Source organism: Heterodontus francisci, chromosome 20 (genome assembly GCF_036365525.1).
Source record: "Heterodontus francisci isolate sHetFra1 chromosome 20, sHetFra1.hap1, whole genome shotgun sequence".
Lineage (NCBI taxonomy): Eukaryota > Metazoa > Chordata > Chondrichthyes > Heterodontiformes > Heterodontidae > Heterodontus > Heterodontus francisci.
The window spans coordinates 90,294,977-90,314,773 of record NC_090390.1 but is presented as its reverse complement, the minus strand read 5'-3'; the positions used below and the strand labels follow the sequence as shown (position 1 = coordinate 90,314,773).

The 19,797-nt window shown below is 49.5% G+C and overlaps 1 protein-coding gene across 2 annotated transcripts in view; it reads right to left on the bottom strand.

Moving 5' to 3' along the window:
* arhgap19 (Rho GTPase activating protein 19) overlaps positions 1-19,507 on the bottom strand; it is a 44,551-nt gene extending 25,044 nt beyond the window's left edge. For both annotated transcript variants that reach the window (XM_068053225.1, XM_068053224.1), the window contains exons 1-4: positions 19,449-19,507; positions 11,309-11,568; positions 2,104-2,184; positions 1,231-1,440 (exon numbers count right to left, since the gene is read on the bottom strand). In XM_068053225.1, coding sequence (XP_067909326.1) covers positions 1,231-1,440; positions 2,104-2,184; positions 11,309-11,568; positions 19,449-19,459 — 562 coding nt within the window. In that variant the 5' untranslated portion in view covers positions 19,460-19,507. The remainder of the gene's footprint in view (positions 1-1,230; positions 1,441-2,103; positions 2,185-11,308; positions 11,569-19,448) is intronic.
* Between the last annotated feature and the right edge of the window lie 290 nt (positions 19,508-19,797).

The window sequence follows — 19,797 nt, the reverse complement described above, 5'->3', positions numbered from 1 at the left end:
ACCTGCCACTCGCACACACACCGACTGCTGCTCCCAGTACCTGCCATTCGCACACACACCGACTGCTGCTCCCAGTACCTGCCACTCGCACACACACCGACTGCTGCTCCCAGTACCTGCCACTCGCACACACACCGACTGCTGCTCCCAGTACCTGCCACTCGCACACACTGACTGCTGCTCCCAGTACCTGCCACTCGCACACACTGACTGCTGCTCCCAGTACCTGCCACTCGCACACACACCGACTGCTGCGCCCTGTACCTGCCACTTACACACACTGACTGCTGCTCCCAGTACCTGCCACTCGCACACACACTGACTGCTGCTCCCTGTACCTGCCACTCACACACACTCACTGCTGCTCCCTGTACCTGCCACTCGCACACACTGACTGCTGCTCCCTGTACCTGCCACTCACACACACTGACTGCTGCTCCCAGTACCTGCCACTCACACACACCGACTGCTGCTCCCTGTACCTGCCACTCGCACACACACTGACTGCTGCTCCCAGTACCTGCCACTCACACACACTGACTGCTGCTCCCTGTACCTGCCACTCACACACACCGACGGCTGCTCCCTGTACCTGCCACTCGCACACACACTGACTGCTGCTCCTTGTACCTGCCACTCACACACACTGACTGCTGCTCCTTGTACCTGCCACTCACACACACTGACTGCTGCTCCTTGTACCTGCCACTCACACACACACTGACTGCTGCTCCCTGTACCTGCCACTCACACACACACTGACTGCTGCTCCCTGTACCTGCCACTCACACACACTGACTGCTGCTCCCTGTACCTGCCACTCACACACACTGACTGCTGCTCCCTGTACCTGTCACTCACACACGCTGACTGCTGCTCCCTGTACCTGCCACTCACACACACACTGACTGCTGCTCCCTGTACCTGCCACTCACACACACACTGACTGCTGCTCCCTGTACCTGCCACTCACACACACACTGACTGCTGCTCCCTGTACCTGCCACTCGCACACACACTGACTGCTGCTCCCTGTACCTGCCACTCACACACACACTGACTGCTGCTCCCTGTACCTGCCACTCACACACACACTGACTGCTGCTCCCTGTACCTGCCACTCACACACACTGACTGCTGCTCCCAGTACCTGCCACTCACACACACACTGACTGCTGCTCCCTGTACCTGCCACTCGCACACACTGACTGCTGCCCCCTGCACGTGTACCTGCTATTTTGAGATGTGCATTATAATGTCTATGACTGAGGAGCGGTTCTGGAAGTTCTCCAAGGAACATTTTCAACAGAGTTGCTACATCATTTGGATGAAATTCTCCGGAATCCAGATCTATATCCACTCCGCTGTTTAAAGCTTCCCGCAGGGACTGCAGTCGGATACTGTTCCCAGGAACACGAAATAGACCCTCTACATGGAGATCTGTGATGGAGGAAAAGAGAAATTCAAATGATCTCAAAGGCTGAAAGAGTTAGTAATATGATGCAAAAGGCAATGCCCTTTCGGGTGTATTTTTAGAGCAATTAGAATCAAAGGTAAAGTACAAACAGGTTTAATTTCTTTATACAAAAGGAGTTTATTGTTATTTGATAGGAGAGGTGTAATGCGAGAGCAGAACTAGGGAGGATTACCATTAAGCCTTTTGCCATTACAGTAAATCATCTTCAAATTCACTCAGATTCTCAGCTTTTCTGTTACATTTTTCAACAGCATAAATGATATCTGGAGACCGTACTCCATTAAAGGCAGTGTATGAACTGGGACGTAGGGTTAGGGAAGAGAGGACATAGTGGGGCTTAAATGTAGGGACAAGGATATACAAAGCGATGCAAAGACAGAGATGGGGAGAGGAGTGAGCCGAACATAGGAGTAAGAGTGCAGTAAAGATGGGAAGGGGAGAGAGAGAATGGGAGAAAGGGACACAGATGGACGAAGAAAGTTGAACAGGAGAAGGTGGAAAGGGGCAAAAACAGAAAGGAGAATGTGCAAAGATGAGGGAGGGAACAGGAGAAGATGAGGTGAGAACAGGAGAGAGTAGACAGCTAGATTTTTATTAGCCCGAGTTACTGCTGTAGTTTCACTCACTTTTGTAGAGATATTCGATGAGCTGATAAACCTGAGCGATTCCCTCTTCTGTTAGTGCAGCTCCAAACACAACACCCTTCTCTGAAAAACACAAACGCTCGCATCAAAATTCACAGTCCCATGACACCAGTGATAAATGACTACCTGCTCTGTCCCCAACAAGTGCAGCTTTGTCCCTGCTTCATTTATTCATCCACTCATCAACAACTTATATTTATATAGCACCTTTAACATAATAAAACATCCCAAGGCACTTCACAGGAACATCATAAAACAAAATATAAGGAGGTATTAGGTCAGATGACCAAAATCTTGGTCAAAGAGGCAGGTTTTAAGGAGTGTCTTCAAGAAGGAAAAAGGTAGAGAGGCAGAGAGATGTAGGGAGGGTATTCCAGAGCTTAGGGCCTGGCAACTGGAGGTGCAACCTTCAATGGTGGAGCTATTAAAATCGGGGATGCACAGGGGGTCAGAATAAGATGTGCACAGATATCTCGGAGGGTTGTGGGGCTGGAGGAGATCACAGAGATAGGGAGGGGCGAGGCCATGGAGGGATTTGAAAACAAGGATGAGAATTTTAAAATAAAGACATTGCTTGACTGGAAACTAATGTAGGTCAGCGACCACAGGGGTGCTAGGGCAATGGGACTTGGTGTGAGTTAAGACAAGGGAGCAGAGTTTGGACAACCTCAAGTTTAGAGAGAGTAGAATTCGGGAGACCAACCAGGAGGGCGTTACAATAGTCAAGTCTAGAGGTAACAAAGGCATGAATTGGGGTTTCAGCAGCAGATGAGCTGAGATAAGGGCAAAGTTGGACGATGTTACGAAAGAAGAAAATAAGTGGCCTTAGTGATGGTGCGAACATATGATCGGAAGTTCATCTCAGGGTTAATTATGACACCAAGATTGTGAACAGTCTGGTTTAGTCTCAGACTGTTGCCAGGGAGAGGGATGGAGTCCGTAGCTAGGGAACTGAGTTTGAAGTGGGGACCGAAAACAATGCATTCAGTCGTCCCAATATTTAATTGGAAGAAATTTCTGCTCATTCAGAACTGGATGTCGGATAAACAGTCTGATAATTTAGCAACAGTGGAGGAGTCGAGAGAGGTGGTTGAAGTAGAGCTGAGTGTCGTCAGCGTGCATGTGAAAAGTAACGCTGTGCTTTCAGATGATGTCGCCGATGAGAAATAGGAGGGGGCCAAGGATAGATCCTTGCAGAACAGCAGGAATACCGGTACAAGAGTGGGAAGATAAGCCATTGCAAGTGATACTCTGGCTATAATTAGATAAGAATGGAATCGGGCAAGAGCAGTCCCACAACAGTGGAGAAGCATTGAAGGAGGATGTTGTGGTCAACCATGTCAAAAGCTGCATACAGGTCGCAAAGGATAAGGAGGGAAAGTTTACCTTTGTTATCGTCACAAAAGATGTCATTTATGACTTTGAGAAGAACTGTTTTGGTACTGTTGGCGAGGGCAGAAAACTGATTGGAGGCATTCAAGCATGGAGTTCTGGGAAAGATGGGCATGGATTTGGAAGGTGAGAACACATTCGAGGACTTTGCAAAGAAAAGAGAGGTTGGAGATGGGATGGTAGTTTGCAAGGATGGTGGGGTCAGGGGTTGGTTTTTGAGGAGGGGGTGATGATGGCAGATTTGAAGTAGAGAGGGACAATAACTGAAGAGAACGAACCATTACCAGTATTGGCTAACATGGGAACCAGGAGGGGAAGTTGGCTAGTCAGCATGGCTTTGTCAGGGGGAGCTCATGTCTAACAAACTTGATTGAATTTTTCAAGGCAGTTACTAGATGTCTCGATGAGGGTAAAGCAGTTGATGTAGTCTACATGAACTTCAGTAAGGCTTTTGATAAGGTCCCAAATGGGAGATTGGTTAAGAAGGTAAGAGCCCATGGGATCCAGGGCAATTTGGCAAATTGGATGCAAAATTGGCTTAGTGGCAGGAGGCAGAGGGTGATGGTCGAGGGTTGTTTTTGCCGAGTGGAAGCCTATGACCAGTGGTGTACCACAGGGATCGGTGCTGGGACCCTTGCAGTTTGTAGTGTACGTTAATGATTAGGCGTAAATATAGGAGGTATGATCAGCAGGTTCTCAGATGACAAGAAAATTGGTGGTGTCGTAAATAGTGAGGAGGAAATCCTTAGATTACAGGACGATATTGATGGGCTGGTAAGGTGGGCAGAGCGGTGGCAAATGGAATTTAATCCTGAGAAGTGTGAGGTGATGCATTTTGGGAGGACTAACAAGGCAAGGGAATATACAATGGATGGTAGGACCCTAGGAAATACAGAAGGTCAGAGGGACCTTGGTGTACTTGTCTATAGATCACTGAAGGCAGCAGCACAGGTAGATAAGGTGGTTGGGAAGGCATATGGGATACTTACCTTTATTTAGATGAGCACTTGAAACGCCATAGTGTACAAGGCTACGGGCCAAGTGCTGGAAAATGGGATTAGAATAGATAAGTGCTTGATGGCCAGCATAGGCACGATGGGCTCTATATGGGTGAAGAGTGATACAAGGAAGTGATCAGAGGTAACCTTATCTGTAATTGATGCGATGGGACTAGCAAACCACATGAGATGGCATGGTCAAGGGGGTGGCTGTGAATTCCGAGAGAGTGCATGAATCAAGATGGAGGCTGAGGAAGGAAAGCAGTGATGATGGGCGGCACAGTGGTTAGCACCGCAGCCTCAAAGCTCCAGGGACCCGGGTTCGATTCTGGGTACTGCCTGTGCGGAGTTTGCAAGTTCTCCCTGTGACCGCGCGGGTTTCCGCTGGGTGCTCCGGTTTCCTCCCACAGCCAAAGACTTGCAGGTTGATAGGTAAATTGGCCATTGTAAATTGCCCCTAGTATAGGTAGGTGGTAGGGGAATTGAGGGAAGGTGGGGATGTGGTAGGAATATGGGATTAATGTAGGATTAGTATAAATGGATGGTTGATGGTCGGCACAGACTCAGTGGGCCGAAGGGCCTGTTTCAGTGCTGTATCTCTAAATAAATAAAATAAATATCACCGTGAGAAAATTTTAATTTTTTTTTATTTGTCCTTGGGATTTGAGCATCGCTGGCTAAGCCAGCATTTATTACCCATACCTAATTGCCCTTGAGAAGGTGATGAGCTACCTTCTTGAACCGCTGAAGTCCACGTGATGTAGGTACACCCACAGTGCTGTTAGGGGGTTCCAGGATTTTGACCCAGCGACAGTGAAGAGTGGTGATATAGTTCCAAATCAGGATGTTTTGCAACTTGGAGGGGAACTTGCCGGTGGTGCTTTTCCAATGCATCTGCTGCCCTTGTCCTTCTAGGTGGGAGAAGTTGGGGTTTTTAAAGGTGCTACTGAAAGAGCCTTGGCAAATTGCTACAGTGCATTTTGTAAATGGTACACACCGCAGCCATGGCACGTCAGTGGCGGAGGGAGTGAATGTTTAAGGTCGGGGACAGTTGCCCATCAGGCGGGCTACTTTGTCCTGAATGGTGTCAAACTTCTGGGAGTATTGTTGGAGCCGCACTCCAACAATGTCCTTTGAGGCACGAAAACCCAGCAGGAAAGGTGATCCAACCATGGCTAACAAGAGAAGTTAAAGATTGTATTAGATCAAAAGAGGCTTATAAAGTTGCCAAAAAAAAGTAGTAAGCCTGAGGATTGGAAGCATTTTAGAGTTCAGCAAAGGAGGACCAAGAAACTGATAAAGAAAGAGAAAATAGAACATGAAAGTAAACTAGCGAGCAGAATTAAAAACAGACTGAAAACATTCTAGAGGTATGTAAAAAGGAAAAGATTCGCAAAGACAAATGTGGGCCCAAACCAGGCAGAGACAGGAGAATTTATAATGGGAAATAAGGAAATGGCAGAGAAATTAAACAAATAATTTGTGTCTGTCTTCATGGACGAAGATACAAAAAACCTCCCAGCAATACTAGAGAACCAAGGGACTAGCAAGAAAGATGCAGTGGGAATATGAGGCAGCACTTTTTCACGCAGCGGGTGGTAATGACCTGGAACTCACTGCCCACAAGGGTGGTGGAAGTGGAGACAATCAATGACTTCAAGAGGAAATTGGATGGCTACTTGAGAGAAATAGACTTGCGGGTCTACGGGGATTGAGCGGGGGAAGTGGGATTGACAGTATAGCTCCGTGGAGAGCCAGCATGGACCCGATGAGCTGAATGGCCTCCTTCTGTGCCGTAAGTGACTCTATGACTCTAGGTTAATGGCTCGGAAAGTTGATAAATCCCCTGGACATGATGATCTACATACCAGAGTGTTGCAAGAGGTGGCTTGAGGCCTGCTACCCCACCCGAACCTGACGACGTGTCGGGTCAGGCCCACCTTCAGGGTACAGCTTTCGGGCTCGGGTCAGGTCGGGCCAGACATACACGGTAAGGGCTCTGCTGGTAAGGATTGAAATTAAAAAAACTTACCCGAGTTGGGAGTCCGGGACAAAACTGAGTCTGCGCAGTGAGCGAGTGACGTCACTATGACGTCATCAGGCATGCGCTGCAGCTTCCTGCAGGTTCGGTGTCAGGTAGGTAAGTAAACGGATGGTCAGGTCAGGCTTGGATCGAGTTGAGTCGGGGCGGGTTCAGGTCCGCTGTGGTTCGGGCCAGGTCAGGCTTGAGCCCACTGTGGTTCGTTTGGGTTCAGACCGGCTTGGGGCGGATCGGGCTCGGGTCCGCTGTGGTTTGGTCGGGTTTGGGCCAGCTGTGGTTCAGTTGGGTTCGGGCCGGGTCAGGCTCGGGTCCGCTGTGGTTCGGGCCGGGTCGGGTTCGGGTCCGCTGTGGTTCGGGCCGGGTCGGGTTCGGGTCCGCTGTGGTTCGGTTGGGTTCGGGCCGAGTCAAGCTCGGGTCCGCTTTGGTTCAGTTGGGTTCGGGCTCGGGTCCGTTGTGGTTCAGCTGGGTTCGGGCCAGGTCCGCTGTGGTTCAGTTAGGTTCGGGCTCGGGTCCGCTGTGGTTCGGTTGGGTTCGGGTCAGGCTCGGGTCCGCTGTGGTTCGGGCTCGGATCAGTCTCGGGTCCGCTGTGGTTCAGTTGGGTTCGGGCCGGGTCTGGCTCGGATCCGCTGTGATTCGGTTGGGTTCGGGCTCGGGTCAGTCTGGGGTCCGCTGTGGTTCAGTTGGGTTCAGGCCGGGTCTTGCTCGGGTCCGCTGTGGTTCGGTTGGGTTCGGCCTCGGGTCAGTCTCGGGTCCGCTGTGGTTCAGTTGGGTTCGGGCCGGGTCTGGCTCGGGTCCGCTGTGGTTCGGGCTCGGGTCCGCTGTGGTTCGGGCTCGGGTCCGCAGTCTGTGCCCTCGTCCACGTCGGGAGCAAGAACCTCGTGCCTATTGGATAAGGGCACTGGCAGAGGCTCCTCCAAAGCTAAAATCTGGATCCCCATACCTGCCTCACTCGCAGTCACACCCTCCTGTCCCTGACCATGGTCCGAATTTGATGTAATTAATCTAAGGGGTGTGACTCCTGAAACACCGTGTCCAGGTAACTCTCCCCGTCCCTGATGTGTCGCAGTGTCTGCAGCTCGGACTCCAGCTCATCAACTCTGAGCCGAAAGTCCTCGAGCAGCCAACACTTGCTGCAGATGTGGCCACCATGGATCACACCGGCGTCCACCAGCTCCCACATCCTACAGCTGCAACACGTCGCCTGCCCAGCCATCTCTATTCTATTTAATTCATTAATTTGGATTTCAGTATTTTAAAAAAAATTATTTAAGTGTACTCTTAACCTGTAATGCCGTCTCCTGATTTAAATCACTTGGCCAAATGTAATATTTCCAAGTTTGCAGATGACACAAAACTAATTGGGAATGTGAGTTCAGGAGGATGCAAAGAGGCTTCCAGAGGATTTAACAGGCTAAGTGAGTGGGCAAGAACATGGAATATTATGTGGAAAAATGTGAAGTTATCCACTTTGGTAGGAAAAACAGAAATGCAGAATATTTCTTCAGTGGTGAGAGATTGGGAAGCGTTGATATCCAATGGAACCTGAGTGTCTTTGTTCATAAGTCACTGAAAGCTAACATGCAAGTGCAGCAAGCAGTTAGGAAGACAAATGTTGGCCTTTATTGCAAGACGATTTGAGTACAGGGTAAAGATGTCTTGCTGCAATTGTATAGAACCTTGGTGAGACTGCACCTGGAATACTGTGTACAGTTTTGGTCTCCTTATCTAAGGAAGGATATACTTGCTATAGAGGGAGTGCAATGGAAGTTCACCAGACTGATCCTTGGGATGGCGAGATTGTCTTATGAGGAGAGATTGAGCAGACAGGGCCTGTATTCTCTAAGGTTTAGAAGAATGAGATGATCTCATTGAGGCATACAAAATTCTTACAAGGCCCGACAGGGTAGATGCAGGAAGGATGTTTCCCGTGGCTGGGGGTGGGGGCGGGGTCTGGAACCAGGGGACAGAGTCTCAGAATAACAGGCAGGCCATTTCGGACTGAGATGAAGAGGACTTTCTTCACTCAGAGGGTGGTGAATCTTTGGAATTCTCTACCCCAAGAGGGTTGTGGAGGTTCAGGCATTGAGTATATTCAAGACAGAGATCGATAGATTTCTGGATATTAAAGATATTAAGGGATATAGGGATAGTACAAGAAAATGGCGTTGAGGTAGAAGACCAGCCATGATCTAACTGAATGGCAGAGCAGGCTCGAGGGGCTGAATAGCCTACTCTTGTTCCTATGTTCATCCAAGCGAGTGGAAAGTATTCCATCATGCTCCTGACTTGTGCTTTGTAGATGGTGGACAGGCTTTGGGGAGTCAGGAGGTGAGTTAATCGCTGCAGAAATCCCAGCCTCTGACCTGCTCTTGTAGCTACAGTATTTATATGGCTGATCCAGTTAAGTTTCTGGTCAATTTATCATACTTGGGAGGGCGGTAGAGAATGATGATTTTCAATGAGAGGTGACAGGGGTGGAACAAGGTGAGACGCTCAAAGGCGGAGAAAGTGTCAGAGGAGTAGGGAGTTAGGCCAAGGTGTGATGTGGTGATAAGCACCACACCGCCACTGTGACAGTCTTGATGGGGCAAGTGGTGGAAGACATAGCCAGGCGGGGAGACTTCATTAAGGGGAAAAGGTGCCATCACCCTTCAGCCAGGTTTTTGTTAAAGTCATGATGTTGATGCAATCATCTGCAAAAAGTTCATGGATGGCAAGAGCTTTGTTCACAAGTGAATGGACATTCTGGAGGTGGATGCTTGGAGGAATCGTGACAGCAGAGTCCACAGGGTCGGCAGTGGAAGGGGCGAGTTGGACAGGAAGGAGATTGGGAAAGTTAGCCTCCACTAGGCAAACTGGGCGGGAAGATCGAAGAGACAGTGGGATGGGGCAATTAGGGTTGCTGCTTGTAATGAGCCAGTGCTGAATGCCTCAATGAGTCTGTCGAGAGTGCCGAAAAAGGCACAGAGGGAAGCTGTAGGCTTATCTAATAGGGAGTCAAGCCTTGGACAGTGGCAAGAGAGCAGGAAGGTTGAGGAGTACTGAAGAGTAGGGGTAGGGAATTGGGAGGGCAGAGTACCTGAGAGTGGAAAAGTGAAAAGTGGCATGACAACAGGAAAGAGGGGTCTAGGAGGCATTAAGAGAAAAGAAGGAAAAGTAAGCTAAAATGGAAATACAGTGATGAGCTTGGGTCTGAAGCTGCAGACAAAATGTGCACACAAATGTACTTGAGTGAAGGTCAAGCTACATGGGCCTGGTTAGATAAAAATTTTGATACAGAAAAACCCGATAGTGAACGGAAATTAAGAAATAGATAGGAGATAATAGGAAGGAGACTAGAATCAAAGGGTAGAGGTCCCATGATGGACCCAATCATAATGCAGAATATATTTAAAGGAGATGGTGACTGGGCTGGAATCAGAGGCTGTGTTTACAGACGGTGACTGGGCTGGAATCAGAGGCTGTGTTTACAGACGGTGACTGGGCTGGAATCAGAGGCTGTGTTTACAGACGGTGACTGGGCTGGAATCAGAGGCTGTGTTTACAGACGGTGACTGGGCTGGAATCAGAGGCTGTGTTTACAGACGGTGACTGGGCTGGAATCAGAGGCTGTGTTTACAGACGGTGACTGGGCTGGAATCAGAGGCTGTGTTTACAGACGGTGACGGCTGGAATCAGAGGCTGTGTTTACAGACGGTGACTGGGCTGGAATCAGAGGCTGTGTTTACAGACGGTGACTGGGCTGGAATCAGAGGCTGTGTTTACAGACGGTGACTGGGCTGGAATCAGAGGCTGTGTTTACAGACGGTGACTGGGCTGGAATCAGAGGCTGTGTTTACAGACGGTGACTGGGCTGGAATCAGAGGCTGTGTTTACAGACGGTGACTGGGCTGGAATCAGAGGCTGTGTTTACAGACGGTGACTGGGCTGGAATCAGAGGCTGTGTTTACAGACTGTGGCTCTATGGGTATTATTCCAATTACTCCCCAACTTTCTAACCAGTGTGATGACCCTCTCCAATGGTGAGGCTGATGTGTAATTTACAGTTGCTGGTGAGAATCACAAGATAGAAACATACCACCTGACACCCTGTTTGTAATAAGAGCAAAATACCACAGATGTTGGAACTCTGAAATGAGAACAGAAAGTGACGGAAATATTCAGCAGGTCCGGCAGCATCTGTGTAGAGAGAGACAGAGTTAACGTTTCAGGTCTGTGACCTTTCATCAGAACTCATGACAAAGGGTCACAGACCTGAAACGTTAACTCTGTTTCTCTCTGAGCAGATGCTTCCAGACCTGCTGCGTATTTCCAGCACTTTCTGTTCACACTATGTTTGTAACTGGATATATTTTTGCACCAGAATGAATGAAGTCATTGTCTAAAACAAGGTGTGCCTATATAGTATAATGATATCTCCAGAGATTCCTGGAGACGTCTGGCTCCTGATCATTGTCAATCACCTAGTCATTTATGGCACAGAAGGAGGCCATTCGTCTCACTGAGTCTATATCGGATACTGTTCTGGCACAGACATACAGCCACACAAGGACTTGTGGCATGAATCCTGCCATTGAAGGGTCCGTGGTGGGATTGATTTATATCAGGTGCAACTGGTATAAATAGAAACAGTAAAATCTTTGCCAAGTATGGAACAATAGATGGACTTGCAGGCCAGACATTTCTGTGTAGTGCTGCTGATTGTTGGAACTACCTGTAAATCTGTTCCAACATTTAGCCATGAACTGCCACTGACCTTTACGTTTCAGGAAGTTGAATGATCGGAAGAAGCTGGAGCTGGTGCTGCTGGGTAATTTGGGCTCCTCCTCACCAATTAATTGTGCGAATTCAGTGCCGGGAAGGTCGATGAGACGCGTTATGTTGCTCACGACCAGTTCCAGAAACACCTCCGGCTTCTCATGGCGCAGTTTTTCCACAAAGAAGTCTGGGTTGAAGATGATGGGCCTGCTGCGGAGTGGCGACTCATTGCTGATCACAATATTACAGGTTGTGTCCCTGTCAAAGAGAAATAAACTGTTTCCATCACCTGACATACTGGGGGAGAGTGGGAAAAATCAATTCAATACAGCATTCATCAGAAAATTCAGAGTAGCATGTGCAAAGCTCAAAGGTCCACATATTACACTGGCTCACCTCTGCACTCCCACCCTTGGCTTTTGTTTCTGATCTCTCTCTTCCTCAGCCCAGATTTTCCTCTCCCACTATCTGCTCATTCACTCCAGGCCTCCTCTTATCCTCAGTTTTTCCATCTCTGCCCCCTCAGACCCAATATCAGTTCCTCTTTCTTTTCCTACCTCCTAAGCCCCATTATCAGCCTCTCTCTCTTACACATATAACCTGTGCTTGCTCTCTCTTCACTGCTGTTATTACCTCATGTCCTCTCTCACTATACCTCACTGTAGACACAAAACAGCCATGTTTCTCCCTGCTTTCCCCCAATCCCAACTGCTTTCCAATATCCTTTTGGTACTGGCCACTTCGTTTTTCCTCGATATCCAGCAACCTGTCCCCATCCACCAACATGGAGCTCACACACTCTCTCCATCTCTCTGCCCCATTCTCTCTCCCTCCATCTCTCTGCCCCACTCTCTCTCTCTCTCCCCTCCATCTTTGTCCCACACTCACTCACTCTCTCTCTCTGTCTATCTCTTTGTCCCACATTCTCTCTCCCTCCATCTTTCTGTCCCACACTCTCTCTCCCTCCATCTCTCTGCCCCACTCTCTCTCTCTCTCCCCTCCATCTTTGTCCCACACTCACTCACTCTCTCTGTCTATCTCTTTGTCCCACATTCTCTCTCCCTCCATCTTTCTGTCCCACACTCTCTCTCCCTCCATCTCTCTGTCCCACTCTCTCCCCCCTCCATCTTTGTCCCACACTCTGTCTCTCCCTCCATTTTTCTGCCCCACACACTCTCCCTCCATCTCTGCCCCACACACTCACTCACTCTCTCTCTCTCTCTCTCACTCACTCCCTCCATCTTTGTCCCACACTCTCTCTCTCTCTGTTTTAGAATTAGAACATTACTGCGCAGTACAGGCCCTTCGGCCCTCGATGTTGCGCCGACCTGTGAAACCATCTGACCTACACTATTCCATTTTCATCCATATGTCTATCCAATGACCACTTAAATGCCCTTAAAGTTGGCGAGTCTACTACTGATGCAGGCAGGGCGTTCCACGCCCCTACTACTCTCTGAGTAAAGAAACTACCTCTAACATCTGTCCTATATCTAACACCCCTCAACTTAAAGCTATGTCCCCTCGTGTTTGCCATCACCATCCGAGGAAAAAGACTCTCACTATCCACCCTGTCTAACCCTCTGATTATCTTATATGTCTCTATTAAGTCACCTCTCCTCCTCCTTCTCTCTAACTAAAACAACCTCAAGTCCCTCAGCCTTTCCTCATAAGACCTTCCCTCCATACCAGGCAACATCCTAGTAAATCTCCTCTGCACCCTTTCCAAAGCTTCCACATCCTTCCTATAATGCGGTGACCAGAACTGCACGCAATACTCCAGGTGCTGCCGTACCAGAGTTTTGTACAGCTGCAGCATGACCTCGTGGCTCCGAAACTCGATCCCCCTACTAATAAAAGCTAACACACCATATGCCTTCTTAACAGCCCTATTAACCTGGGTGGCAACTTTCAGGGATTTATGTACCTGGACACCAAGATCTCTCTGCTCATCTACACTACCAAGAATCTTCCCATTAGCCCAGTACTCTGCATTCCTCTTACTCCTTCCAAAGTGAATCACCTCACACTTTTCTTGAACAAGGGGACAACATTTGCTATCCTCCAGTCTTCCGGCACTATTCCTGTCGACAATAACGACATAAAGATCAAGGACAAAGGCTCTGCAATCTCCTCCCTGGCTTCCCAGAGAATCCTAGGATAAATCCCATCTGGCCCAGGAGACTTATCTATTTTCACACTTTCCAAAATTGCTAACACCTCCTCCTTGTGAACCTCAATCCCATCTAGCCTAGTAGTCTGTATCTCAGTATTCTCCTCGACAACATTTTCTTTCTCGACTGTAAATACCGACGAAAAATATTCATTTAACGCTTCCCCTATCTCCTCTGATTCCACACACAACTTCCCACTACTATCCTTGATTGGCCCTAATCTAACTTCATGCTTGCCTTCATCGGTCGGGGCATTGAGTATAAAAATTGGCAAGTCATGTTGCAGCTGTACAGAACCTTAGTTAGGCCACACTTAGAACATTGCGTGCAATTCTGGTCGCCACACTACCAGAAGGACGTGGAGGCTTTGGAAAGGGTACAGAGGAGGTTTACCAGGAGGTTGCCTGGTCTGGAGGGCATTAGCTATGAGGAGAGGTTGGAAAAACTCGGATTATTTTCACTGGAACAACGGAGGTGGAGGGGCGACATGATAGAGGTTTACAAAGTTATGAGCGGCATGGACAGAGTGGATAGTCAGAAGCTTTTTCCCAGGGTGGAAGAGTCAGTTACTAGGGGACATAGGTTTAAGGTGAGAGGGGCAAAGTTTAGAAGGGATGTGCGAGGCAAGTTTTTTTACACAGAGGGTGGTGAGTGCCTGAAACCTGCTGCCAGGGGAGGTGGTGGAAGCAGATACGATAGCGACGTTTAAGAGACATCTTGACAAATACATGAATAGGAAGGGAATAGAGGGATATGGGCCCCGGAAGTGCAGAAGGTGTTAGTTTAGACAGGCATCGAGATCGGCACAGGCTTGGAGGGCCGAAAGGCCTGTTCCTGTGCTGTACTGTTCTTCGTTCTTTGACATTTAGGTGGTACCACTATCTGTTCAACAACTGTCCAGTCTTCGTCTGCAAGCCTATGAGGCATCTCCATTTCCTCCTCAAAACCCTGTTTGCCATATGATAGTCTTCCAGAACTCCTTTTGCCTCAGCTTCAGACAGAGCCGACTGTGCTATTCGGCATATCTCTGGATCAGCTTGCTGCGCTGCAATGATTATCTAAATCCCCAAATAAGGTCTAAGATACTTGGCTATCTATTTGTGGTGCCCCTTTTACCTCTGACAATGGCTCCTGTTTAGCCATTGCTTGGGTAACGACACGCGCAGGAAATATTCCCAGAACCTTTTTTTTCATTCATTCATGGGATGTGGGCATCGTTGGCCAGGCCAGCATTTATTTCCCATCCTTAATTGCCCTTGAGAAGGTGCTGGTGAGCTGCCTTCTTGAACTGCTGCAGTCCATGTTGGGTAGGTATACTCACAGTGCTGTTAGGAAGGGAGTTCCAGGACTTTGACCTGGCGACAGTGAAGGAACGGCGATATAGTTCCAAGTCAGGATGGTGTGTGGCTCGGAGGGGAACTTGCACTTGGTGGTGTTCCCATGCAATTGCCACCCTGTCCTTCTAGATGGCAGAGGTCGCGGGTTTGGAAGGTGCTGTCTAAGGACCCTTGGTGCATTGCTGCAGTGCATCTTGTAGATGGTACACACTGCTGCCACTGTGCTTTGGTGGTGGAGGGAGTGAATGTTTGTGGATGGGGTGCCAATCAAGCGGGCTGCTTTGTCCTGGATGGTGTCGAGCTTCTTGTGTATTGTTGGAGCTGCACCCATCCAGGCAAGTGGAGAGTATTCCATCACACTCCTGACTTGTGCCTTGTAGATGGTGGACTGGCTTTGGGGAGTCAGGAGGTGCGTTACTCGCTGCAGGATTCCTAGCCTCTGACCTGCTCTTGTCGCCACAGTATTTATATGGCTACTTCAGTTCAGTTTCTGGGCAATGGTCGCCCCTAGGATGTTGATAGTGGGGGATTCAGCGATGGTAATGCCAGTGAATGTCAAAGGGAGATGGTTAGATTCTCTCTTGTTGGAGATGGTCATTGCCTGGCACTTGTGCGGCACGAATGTTACTTGCCACTTATCAGCCCAAGCTTGGATATTGTCCAGGTCTTGCTGCATTTCTACACGGACTGCTTCAGTATCTGAGGAGTCACGAATGGTGCTGAACATTGTGCAATCTTCAGCGAGCATCTCCACTCCTGACCTTATGATTGAAGGAAGGTCATTGATGAAGCAGCTGAAGATGGTTGGGCCCAGGACACTACCCTGAGGAACTCCTGCAGTGATGTCCTGGAGCTCAGATGATTGACCTCCAACAACCATAACCATCTTCCTTTGCGCTAGATATGACTGCAACCAGCGGAGGGTTTTCCCCCTGATTCCCATTGACCTCAGTTTTGCCAAGGCTCCTTGATGCCATACTCGGTCAAATGCTGCCTTGATGTCAAGGGTAGTCACTCACACCTCACCTCTTCAGTTCAGCTCTTTTGTCCATGTTTGAACCAAGGCTGTAATGAGGTCAGGAGCTGAGTGGCTCTGGCGGAACCCAAACTGAGGATCACTGAGCAGGTTATTGCTAAGCAAGTGCCGCTTGATGGCACTGTTGCTGACACCTTCCATCACTTTACTGACGATTGAGAGTAGGCTGATGGGGCGGTAATTGGCCGGGTGGGACTTGTCCTGTTATTTGTGTACAGGACATACCTGGGCAATTTTCCACATTGCAGGGTAGATGCCAGTGTTGTAGCTGTACTGGAACAGCTTGACTAGGGGTGCAGCAAGTTCTGGAGCACAGGTCAGGGCTCATAGCCTTTGCGGTATCCAGTGCCTTTAGTCATTTCTTGATATCTCGCACTCTCTCTCTCCATCCATCTTTCTGTCCCACACTCTCTCTCTCTCCCTCCATCTCTCAGTCCCATACTCCGTCCCTCCATCTCAGTCCCAAACTCTCTTTCTCCCCCCTCCATCTTTGTCCCACACACTCTCTCTCTCTCTGTCCATCTCTGTCCCACACACTCTCTCTCCCATCTTTGTCCCACTCTCTCTCCCTCCATCTCAGTCCCACACTTTTTCCCTCCTTCTCTCCATCCCACACTCTCTCCCTCCATCTCTCCGTCCCACATTCTCTCCCCCCTCCATCTTTGTCCGACACACTTCCTCTCCCTCTTCATCCATCTCCTTGTCCCACACTCTCTCTCTCTCTCTCTCTCTCTCGCGCCCCCCCCCCCATCTTTGTCCCACTTTCTCTCCATTTCTCTGTCCCACTCTCTCCCCACCCCTATATCTTTGTCCGACACACTCTCTCTCCCTCTCTCCATCCATCTTTGTCCCACTCTCTCTCCCTCCCTCCATCTCAATCCCAAATCTCTCGCCATCTCTCAGTCCCAAATATCTCTCCCCCCTCCATGTTTATCCGGCACACTTTGTCTCCCTCTCTGTCCATTTGTCCCACATTTGCTCTCTCCATCTCTCTGTCTGACACTCACTCTCTCTCTCTCTCTCTCTCTCTCCCTCCCTCCCTCCTTCCATCTCCCTATCCCACACATTTTCTCTCCCTCCATCTCTGTCCCACACACTCTCTCCCTCCATCTCTGTCCCATACTCTCTCCCTCCATCTCTGTCTGACACTCACTCGCTCTCCCTCCAGCTCTTTGTCCAATACTCACTCTCTCACTCTCCCTCCAGCTCTCTGTCCCACACTCACATACTCTCTCTCCCTCCCTCCATCTCGCTGTCCCACACTCACATACTCTCCCACCTTCCCTCCATCTCTCTGTCCCACACTCATTTTCTCTCCTTCCCGCCATCTCTCTGTCCCACACTCACTCTCTCTCTCTCCTTCCCGCCATCTCTCTGTCCCACACTCACTCTCTCTCTCTCCCTCCATCTCTCTGTCCCATACTCACATACTCACTCCCTCTCCCTCCATCTCTGTTGCATACTCACATACTCCCGCATCTCTGTCCCATACTCACATACTCTCTCTCCCTCCCTCCATCTCTCTGTCCCACACTCTCTCTCTCTCCTTCCCTCCATCTGTCCCACACTCACTCTCTCTCCTTCCCGCCATCTCTCTGTCCCACACTCACTCTCTCTCTCCCGCCATCTCTCTGTCCCATACGGACATGCTCACTCCCTCTCCCTCCATCTCTGTCCCATACTCACATACTCTCTCTCCCTCCCTCCATCTCTCTCTCCCTCCCTCTCTGTCCCACACTCACTCTCTCCTACCCTCCATCTCTGTCCCACATTCACTCTCTCTCCTTCCTGCCATCTCTCTGTCCCATACTCACATGCTCACTCCCTCTCCCTCCATCTCTGGCCCATGCTCACTCCCTCTCCCTCCATCTCTCTGTCCCATACTCACTCCCTCTCCCTCCATCTCTCTGTCCCATACTCACTCCCTCTCCCTCCATCTCTCTGTCCCATACTCACTCCCTCTCCCTCCATCTCTCTGTCCCATACTCACTCCCTCTCCCTCCATCTCTCTGTCCCATACTCACTCCCTCTCCCTCCATCTCTCTGTCCCATACTCACTCCCTCTCCCTCCATCTCTCTGTCCCATACTCACTCCCTCTCCCTCCATCTCTCTGTCCCATACTCACTCCCTCTCCCTCCATCTCTCTGTCCCATACTCACTCCCTCTCCCTCCATCTCTCTGTCCCATACTCACTCCCTCTCCCTCCATCTCCCTGTCCCACACGCAATCCGTCTCCCTCCAGCTCTGTCCCACGCTCACTCTCTCTCTCCCTCCCACCATCTCTGTCCCACACTCACTCTCTCTCCCTCCAGCTCTCTGTCCCACACACTCTCCCTCTCTCTCCATCTGTCACGTTCTCTCTCTCCATCTCTGTCTGTCTCTCTTTCCCCCACTACCTCTCTTTCTCCCTCTCTCTCTCTGTCACGTTCTCTCTATCTATCTCTCTCCCCCATCTCTCTCTCTCTCCCTCTATCTCTATCACGTTCTCTCTCTCGCCCTCCCTCTATCTCTGTCACATTCTCTCTCTCTCCCTCTCTCTCTCTCTCTCTCTCTCTCTATCTCGGTCACGTTCTCTCTCTCTCTCTCTCCCTCCCTCTATCTCGGTCACGTTCTCTCTCTCGCCCTCCCTCTATCTCTGTCACGTTCTCTCTATCTCCCTCTATCTGTCACGTTCTCTCTCTCTCTCTCTCTCTATCTGTCACGTTCTCTCTCTCTCTCTCTCTATCTGTCACGTTCTCTCTCTCTCTCTCTCTCTATCTGTCACGTTCTCTCTCTCTCTCTATCTGTCACGTTCTCTCTCTCTCTCTCTCTCTCCCTCTATCTCGGTCACGTTCTCTCTCTCTTCCTCTCTCTGTCACAAGTTCTCTCTCCCTCTCTCTTTCTATCTCCCTCTATCTCTGTCACGTTCTCTCTCTCTCTCTCTATCTCCCTCTATCTGTCACGTTCTCTCTCTCTCTCTATCTGTCACGTTCTCTCTCTCTCTCTCTCTGTCACGTTCTTTCTCTCTCTCTCTCTATCTGTCACGTTCTTTCTCTCTCTCTCTCTATCTGTCACGTTCTTTCTCTCTCTCTCTCTCTATCTGTCACGTTCTTTCTCTCTCTCTCTCTCTATCTGTCACGTTCTTTCTCTCTCTCTCTCTCTATCTGTCACGTTCTTTCTCTCTCTCTCTCTCTCTCTCTCTCTCTCTATCTATCTATCTCGGTCACGTTCTCTCTCTCTCTCTCTCCCTCTATCTCAGTCACGTTCTCTCTCTCTTCCTCTCTCTGTCACAAGTTCTCTCTCCCTCTCTCTCTCTCTCTCTCTATCTATCTCTGTCACGTTCTCTCTCTCTCTCTCTCTCTATCTCTGTCACGTTCTCTCTCTCTCTCTCTCTCTCTCTATCTCTGTCACGTTCTCTCTCTCTCTCTCTCTCTATCTCTGTCACGTTCTCTCTCTCTCTCTATCTCTGTCACGTTCTCTCTCTCTCTATCTCCCTTTATCTCTGTCACGTTCTCGTTCTCTCTCTCTCTCTCTCTCTATCTATCTATCTTTCTCTCTCCATCTGTCATGTTCTCGCTCTCTTTTTTTCTCTCTGTCACATTCTCTCTTACCGTTCGGACATCTTCAAATCACCCCGGTTGCCGTTAAGTAGCCTCTGCTCTTATTGGCTGCCGTTAAATGGTCTCTGTTCCTATTGGCTGCCGTTGAGCGGGTTCCAGCATTTCTTGTTTTCCTCTCCGATTGGTCCGTTTGAAACCAGAGCCAGCTTCCCGCGCAGCCGCAGTGCGTTACGCCCGGGAATGCGCCTGCGCCCCGTGCCGTACTGCATTGTGGGAATTGGCGTTCCTGTCTCCGTTCCGCGGACTACACATCCCAGAATGCCCGGCAGGCTGTCCTTTCAATGGGCCTCGGTATTTACAGGTGCGATATGAAGGAGGATCCAAATTGTTATCTTAATGA